General features: G+C 34.0%; 1 protein-coding gene across 2 annotated transcripts in view; it reads left to right on the forward strand.

The window, feature by feature from the left end:
- Positions 1–9,148, forward strand: part of LOC106457306 — a 96,612-nt gene that overhangs the window by 81,894 nt on the left and 5,570 nt on the right. For both annotated transcript variants that reach the window (XM_022383176.1, XM_022383177.1), the window contains exons 8-10: positions 541–707; positions 3,480–3,625; positions 5,382–5,450. In XM_022383176.1, the coding sequence (XP_022238884.1) occupies positions 541–707; positions 3,480–3,625; positions 5,382–5,450 (382 nt within the window). The remainder of the gene's footprint in view (positions 1–540; positions 708–3,479; positions 3,626–5,381; positions 5,451–9,148) is intronic.

Consider the following 9,148-nt stretch of genomic DNA (forward strand, 5'->3'; position numbering starts at 1 on the left):
TGGTAGGTAGATTTCCAAGAACCGTACTATCATACCGAAGGGTGGTAGGTAGATTTCCAAGAACCGTACTATCATACCGAAGGGTGGTAGGTAGATTTCCAAGAACCGTACTATCATACCGAAGGGTGGTAGGTATATTTCCAAAAACCGTACTATCATACCGAAGGGTGGTAGATAGATTTCCATTTATCGTACTATCATACCGAAGGGTGGTAGGTAGATTTCCAAGTACCGTATTATCATACCGGAGGGTGGTAGGTAGATTTCCAAGTACCGTACCATCATACCGGAGGCTAATAACTTCTTTGTTTTTACTTCCGAAGAAAGGTTTAGCAAAGTTGAAACGAACAAGTACATTTTAAAACGGATACTTTTGTTTGAGCGCAGTTCTTCTCGTGATTTATATATTTATGTTAAAAGGTTTTCAGTGACTTAGGTCGTCGCAACATTAATTCAAAATACTTATATATTCACGTTATCAGTTAGAGAATATTTGTTAATGGCAATAACTTTTTCTTTATATTCTGCTTGTATTTGCAGGAAGCAGTGTTTTATTGTCTTGAAACAAACTACTGTGATGTCAACGCTCGTGACAACGCAGGTTACACGCCTCTGCACGAGTGCTGCTCACGTGGAAACCTTGAAATCGCAAACGCTCTTGTTCAGCACGGTAGTGACGTCAGTGCGAGCGCTGTCGGAGGAATAAGGTACGTGTAAGTCACGGAATAGAAATTTATATCGTAATTTTCAATTTTTCTTTTAATTAGCAAATTTTGTATGAAACTTGAAGGTTTAAATGAGGAATTTTTCGGTCTACGACCATGATTCTGGGATGGGGTGGGGGTGGGGAAGTGAAATATCTTGTTTTTTAGTCTGCTATTTTAAGAAATCAATGTCGCGGGGTAAAATCATTGCAATGTTTTTGGATAACATTCGGCTGTATTATTTAAAGGGAACCAATGCATCGTTTTGTTTTGGTATATAATGTTTATCATGATTTGTCATGATATGAAATGAAAATTAGTTGTCGGTCAGCTGTGTGTGTAATAAGATTACATACATTATTGAACAGTGTTTCACGTTTCCTACGTATACCAATAAGTGGCGCTGCTGCGGTAGAGCTCTGTCACAATATGAGCTTCAAGCTGTGGTTGCGTTATAAGAGTGACAGTCAATGGTAAATGGTGGGTGGGAAGGTGCTGCTGACTAGCAGCATTCCTCTCTGGTCGGTAGTTCAAATAAATTAGGGATGGCAACAGATAGCTTCAGTAACTTTGCCATAATCACAGAATATAAATACAAGTGTTAATAGCAAAGAACTGGACATGTTCCGAGTGGCCGAGGGGTAGATGAGAGAACTTTGACATAATCACAGATAAAAATACTAGTGCGTCCATTTTAAGATAAGTTTTCGATCTGAGCAAACGTTAGAATACGTTACTGGTCACCTGAACTGGATAAGTGTGGATAAGTAATGATGGATAAGTGTACCCTAATAACACACCAGATACTCGCTAGAATGAAAAATGATTCTAGTTGAACTTAGGCCATGTGTACTCATTTACTACTAGCGAGGTATTCAGTGGACGTTATTTGTCTTTAAAGATGGGCAGTCCTTTTAATCAGCCTAGACTGTGTTGAAGACACATTTAAACTATACTTGATCACGTGTGAAATAGTGCCAAAATGGAGTATGACTAAAGTAACAGTTTTCTTTTGAACATGTAATTTAGTTTGGGTGAGGATTATTCTATTTAGGAACGACAACGCAAAACAATTTATTTTAAGCACTTGTTTAATGATCCTAACTTCTGCTCAGCATTAAGTCTGAAGGCTTATAGCGCTAAAAACCAGCACAGATAACCCATTGTGTAATTTTGCTTAACAAAAGAATATAACTTCTGTTTGAAAAAGGTTTTGATTTCACGATATAACAGTTTTAATAAGTGTAAATAAAGTCCAGTGAAAGTGGGTTTATAATACTTTTTGGTGGTAAGTTTACTCTGATTATCTGAGACATGAACGTAGAAGAACGAGAATTTACCCGTTTAGTTGATTTCCAACGGCAAAATTTTATAATGAGATGTTTACCTTTTCACAGCTGGAGAAATTTGTTAACTGACTCACCATTATTAAATACTACGAAAGTATAATGTACAGGTTAAAGCGTTCATGAAAAAAAGGTAACAAGGGTTGAGCATGTAGCCACGCCGTCAATAATCTGTTCAGAAATTTTATTCCGTTTAACATAAAATATGATTGTTTCCTTACAAGACGTAAAAGTTAAAACATCTTTAGTTACACTCTGTACAATTTCATTCTCAGAAAACACGAGGTTACAACAAAAAAAACAGTGGTTTCATTTAGAAGTGTATTTGTAGACAATGACTCGGTATCATAACTAGCATAACGAATATTATCATTAAACTGTTTCTGCTTTAAGATATTAGCAGATTCAAAAGTATCATTAACAGATATTTATTCTATACAAACTCTTTCAAAGACAGTTCCAGAAATTGTGCTATTGGTTGATTACAAGTGCCTACACTATAAACAGTTGGTCTAACTGGACATCCTTGTTTGTGGACCTGAGGGGGTCCATATAAAACCCAACATTGTGAGCCCGTTAGTCCGATTTTTAAAAATATATTTCTTCACTTATGATGCTGTCTTTTCTAAATCCCAGTATAAAGTTTACTGTTGAAATCAACAGAATGACAACTTTTAGTTCCTAATATTCATATCTTAAATAACCAAAGTAAACTTACCACTGAAGTGTATCATGAACTCACTTTCACTGGACTTTATTCTGGTTTAAACCCTGTTATATAGAGCTTTTAAGATATCAGGAAATCAAAACCTTTAAGAAGGAGAATTTGACAACATCAAACAAAGGTGTAGAGGAAATTTTTCCATTGTAATTTGTAAATACAATGATCCACACAAAAGCTGAAGAACACCCAACTTTGGTACTATTTCATACAGGGTTAAGTAGAAAATTGTCAAATATTTATATTCATAAGTTCATTTAAAATATGTCTTTAAAAATAGTCTGGGTTAATTAAATGGGTTATTCGACTTTAAAGATAAAATTCTTTGATTATATCATTAGTGCCTGAGGTGCAAACATTGATATATTAGATCAACCACCAGAAGGTCCTGTTGTGGAATAAAATAACTCTGTGATTGTAAAACCTACAACAGTACTATTACTAACCACTCTCTAAAGAGGATATGATGTTGTGCCAAACTCCAGTTTTTTCTGTGTCATTCTCCAATCCTTGGAAATATTCCACCTTAGAGTGGTAGGATTTCTTGCGATGAAGCTAAGAACACTATCTCTTAACCAAAAGATTATAACGTTACTATGTCTTCAATGTAAAGAAATGAACAGAACAATAACTTTGAATGTTAAAGATGGGGTAGACTAAAAGTTTTAAGAACATGTAAAAAAATATTATTATAATATTGTTTTATAGGCCTCTTCACGATGCAGTGGAAAATGATCAGTTGGAAATCGTACGGCTGCTGCTCTCCCACGGAGCTGATCCTCTGATAGCCACATACTCTGGACTAACCCCTCTCAAGCTGTGCAAGTCTGCTGTATTAGAGGAATTCTTTAAAGGTATGTGTTACCGGTTAAGTACTGTAATTTCTTAGAGACTCTTTAAGTCTAAGATATACACTTAATACACATTTCCATAGATACAGTCTAGGGAGGCTGTCGGGCTGTTATATAATTCTCAAAAAGGAAGTCACAAATGATTTTAGGAAGTGAAATCACAATTATTTATGGAAACATTTATTTTTATTTTCTACGAGAGTAACTGACATTCACCTGAAGAATTAAGATAATTTTAAAATGATGCTGTTGAGAAAAGAGTAAAACTGTTACGAAGCAGTAGGCTTAAGAGTATAAAATTAGAGGCATCGCATTTTTCAAATGTGTGCAAATTTTCTAAGTGCAAAAGCAGTTCCTCCATCGGTAGGTTTGAAGGCTTATGACACTAGAGATAATGTATAGTTTTGTGCTTAACAATGAACAAGCAAATAAAAATAAAATCGGAACTTGCATATCGAAAATTGTAAATATAAATCTGTAGAAAAGATAAGTAAGAAAGATTAAATGTTTGAAATCTATTAGAATGAGAAAGCTGTTCTAAAAATATTGGTCAGAAGAAGGAAAGATGAAATTTGAAGAGATCAATTATTTTACATATTGCTATAGATTATAAATGGAAGCTCAGTGATAGCAAGTAGTATTTTTGAAGCTGTGTGAGACCAAATACAACTTAGCTCTGGTTTCACACTAAAATAGATATGACAAAAGTAGAATTATGAAGCCTGTAATCATGCTCACATTTTTAATTTGCTGTAATGTAAATAGATCTTGTAACACTGGAGTAAACATATGGAAAGTTGGTTATTGTTGTATGTTTATAAATAATTTATTGACCTGTTATTTCATATACTGCTCATTTTTGTACAATCTGTAGTAAACAACATCTTAAAAATAGTGAATTTTACTTTTGAAAACATAAGTATGCATTTTAAATGTGTCCTGTTTAGATATTTCTTCACGTATTGAAGCTATAACTTTATAAGCTATCTGTGTTATTACAATATTCCATGAACTGTATATTCTATTGTTTTCATCTTCCCCAGGAGAAAATAGGCACCTATTGTTTATACAGTTTACACTGTTGGGTCAAAGGAAACAGAAGAGGTTTATTTAACCTGTACGTGTTAAACTATTGATAGTCCAGGAGTAAGAAGGATTGTCCCATATTCTGAAGGAAACTAAAGAGGTTTATTTAATTCCTAGCTTTTGGACTGTTGGGCAGTCCAGGGGTTAGGAGTGTTTCCTATATTCCGAAGGAAATAAAAGGGGTTTATTTAAATCCCTAGTTTTTGGACTGTTGGGCAGTCCAGGAATTAGAAGGATTGCCCCTTATTCCAAAGGAAGTAAAAAGGTTTTATTTAATCCCTAGCTTTTAGACTGTTGGGCAGTCCAGGGGTTAAAAGGATTGCCCCTTATTCCAAAAAAATAGGGACTAAAGATATTTTTATTCATTTTATGGACGTTTCAGAAACAAGCTTTAACTCTCTTCTTGTTATTTACTCGCGTAGTTTTGTTGAAGTTTGATATTTTTTATTTATATAAGCACAGATAGGAGATAACATTGATGACTGTAGTCCCAGAAAAGACCCATATTTCAGCTTATGCTACTTCGGTGTGATTCTTAAACGTAAACATACGAAGCTGGTCATCAAAAAATCCAACAAAACCGAATTTTGTTTGAACTGCAAGAATAAGGCCATTTGTGTAAAATGTAAATCATTACTGACGTTTTGTGTAACATCGTTTTTACGTTCTACAGGCTATATGAACGATCTCAGCGGACAGACAGACACATTATGGCGGTTTCCAGGCTCAGCAACTTGTTTAGGTGAGTCATAATTTAGTCATTGGAATTCCTGTAGATTAACCTTCGAATTAGAGACTCGTTTTTCTACCGTCCGCTTTTCACGAAGCCCTCATATTGCACCGTGTTGTGTAATTCTGTGTTTTTGTTTGTAACAACAATGGATGTAAAGAACTAGCTAAAATACGTAAGGTATAATTACTCATTATCTATGTAAAATACATAGGAAACTCCAGCAGTGACGTAGTCGGAGGAGTCGAAAGACTACTTCGATATTCTAAGAAGTGTAAAAGCTCCACTATCTTCTGATTTAAAAAAAATAAACTTGTGGTGTTAATACATGTATCTCATTAGTAACCCTGTAACCAAGAAAGTCATGGACTCACAGGCAATACGGTGCATATGGCTAAGAAACTGTTTAAAAACCCCATGAGGTAAGTAATTCTAGGATTAATCAACTTGAAAGTTTAAGAGTCCCGTGAGATCTTAAGAACAGCAACAAAACATAACTAACTATTAAACATGTGCGGAGTAGATACAAACACCTAAGAAAATAACAGAAATTAGAAATATTTTCTTTTTGTTAAATGTTTTGTTTTTAACATCAATTAATTTAACCATGTGAGGTGGTTTAAAGGAAAACTTGAATTGTCCGAAGTGAAATAGGCATAATATATGAATCAAATAACTAATTAATTTAACTGTTATCAACTAAATAAACCAAATATATATTTATTGCATTTGTTACTAAACATTTATCTTACATAATTAATACAAGTACCGTGCGTTTAGAGCAACTTAAATATCTATTCTTATATGTCAGTTATTAATATATTTGATGTGGCTGTAGTTCTGGCCTCTATCTATTGAAATCTACAGTAGTAAGTGATGCTAACATGTCTGACTTTGTAGCTGTAAAACTGAAAATACAGGTTAAGTGACTGTATAGCTCAAAGTATAGAAAATGTCTAATTATGTAGCTATACAGCTTAAAGTATACAACACAAACAAAAGTACCCGTCCCCAGTGACGAGGAAAGTTTAAGTTGTTCTATGAATTTAAATTCTTTTATAGACTTTAAATAGGTTAATTATGTTGCACTGTTGGTTTCACTCAGAGCCAAAAAGCTCTGAGCTACTTATACCACCCACTATGAAAAGTAATTGTTGAGTATTCCAGTCATGCTAAGAGCCGCTCAACAATAACATACGGTAAATCTACATTTTTATTCTTTAAGTTACGTCACATTTTGAAATGTGAATGATAGTGCGATTAATTTCTAACAATCTAGTGTAGAATTTCCCGCTTACGAAATAAAATTTGGCATCAATATTACTCATGCTTGTCATTTCAAAAAGTGAATGCTGAGCTTTGGCTGCGTACGCAGCTTTTCAAACCGGAAACAGACGAACGTTTGAACAGACACTACAGTCCGCAATATATATAAAAGATACCTGACATTGTTGCTATAAAACCCAAAATAATATAGATAAAGTAAATGTACAGCTCAAAATATAGAATATGTTAGAAGCTATTGAACTTCTCGTATAAAACAATGTCTAATTATGTGGTTACACAGCTCAAAGTATAGAACATGTCTAATTATGTGGTTACACAGCTCAAAGTATAGAACATGTCTAATTATGTGGTTACACAGCTCAAAGTATAGAACATGTCTAATTATGTGGTTACACAGCTCAAGTATAGAACATGCCTCACTTTGTAGCCATAAAATTCGATGTATAGAAAATGTATAATTATGTAGTTTGGACGCATTGTATACTTTTTTTTAACCACTGTAATAATAATGGTAAAATTTCGAACATTTATCTTTGTTTTGACATTAAAAAAAAACGTCCGAAAAGTTACTATAATGTATTGTTTCGGTGAATGTTTCTCTAAATTATTATTTTATGGAGCATAAAATCGATTTTCTTTATCTTCCTCGATCTAATTGTAATATAGACGTTAATAAATGAATTGGCCCGTCATGGCCAGGTGGTTAGGGCGCTCGACTCGCAATCTGAGGGTCGCGGGTTCGAATCCCCGTCACACCAAACATGCTCGCCCTTTCAGCCATGGTGGCGTTATAATGTGACTGTCAATCCCACTATTCGTTGGCAAAAGAGTAGCCCAAGAGTTGGCGGTGGGTGGTGATGACTAGCTGCCTTCCGTCTAGTCTTACACTACACTGCTAAATTAGGGACGGCTAGCGCAGATAGCCATCATGTAGCTTTGCGCGAAATTCAACAAACAAACAAACAATAAAATAATCATATCTGACTTAATTTGCTGTCAGAACTGACGTATGTTGTATAGTATCAAATATGGAACCGAAAATGTTCTTCAGGAATGAGTATAGAAACATGGTTTCGTGTAACTTGTGTTTCGTACACGACTATAAGTCATTCCGTCTCTTGAGGGACGTATGAATTTAGTGAGAAACTGGTCAAGGCCACTAAACGTTTGACCAAAGTATTCTAATATTAGAATAAACTAAAACACGTTTTACAAAGATAGTTGTAAGGAATGGCCTTTTGGAATGTTTGATCGTATAGGGTGTGGCCTTTGGAATGTTTGATCGGATCCAGCCGTAAATTTGAGTACAATCAATAATTTCAAAAAGCACATTGCGATTAATTTTTATTTGTTTAAGGCTTAGCAAGTAGAAAGATTTCGTATCGCAGAAAATGTTCAGAACATGTTATAGTTTTGATTGAGAATAAATGTGTTCCTAGCTTGTAGTGCTAAAACTATATATGTAGTAGATTTTTTTAGACACTCTCCGAAGACGACACGGAGATAATACATAGGCAGCTCTTACGTTAGTTACAGTGAGATGACGTTCCTTATTTTGTTTTAATTGTTAGATATCCCAGTTATTTAATACGAACGTGACTTTCTGGTAGTTGTACAAAACCTTGTTTAATAGAAAATACTGAATAATTTTTGTGTTTTTAAATAAAAAACCCTTTTTTTTTTTTAGAATCCTAATCTGCCAAATTAAAAACTAGTTTCATCGGGGTTCTGGCATTTCTAGATAGCGCGAGTATGTCATGCTTCATTAAGAGTAGAGGATGGCCAGAAACAATTACACCTATCACGCACTTTTTCTCAAGTCGTGTTTTTTCATTTCTTTTCATAAGACGCGTAGCTAAAGGAAGCTGCATTTTATAAAACGTGTTAGGCTGTTTACTGTGTACAGCACTTTAGATAATATATTATACTATATAAAGATATCTATGTTATATATAATAATAAGTACTTCGTGTTTTAGAAAAGGCACGACTTGGTGAAAAAAAAAGCATTTAAATATCATTTGGCGTTTTTATGACTGTATATTTTATATAATAAATGTACAAAGATTTCATTAAACTGTAAGATATGTGATTTCATTGTATGTTCCAGATGCTTTAACCAACGTCACCTTGCATGTTTCCGGCATGTTGAGTTACTGTACATTTGTATTTAACAGCTAAGTCTGAAGAAAGACACCTGTCCGAAATATAGGCAAGATTAATGTTTTCGCACAGCCCTGTGTCTTTTTCATTTTTTATTCAGTGATATTGCTCTTCTTTCGTATCTTTTGTGTTTTATGTATCTAAATATTTCTGTGATACTACTTTTCTTTCACACCCTTTATTTCATATATGTACTAAAATATTTCTGTGATACTACTTTTCTTTCACACCCTTTATTTCATATATGTACTAAAATATTTC

Source organism: Limulus polyphemus, unplaced genomic scaffold (genome assembly GCF_000517525.1).
Source record: "Limulus polyphemus unplaced genomic scaffold, Limulus_polyphemus-2.1.2 Scaffold315, whole genome shotgun sequence".
Taxonomy (NCBI): Eukaryota; Metazoa; Arthropoda; class Merostomata; order Xiphosura; family Limulidae; genus Limulus; species Limulus polyphemus.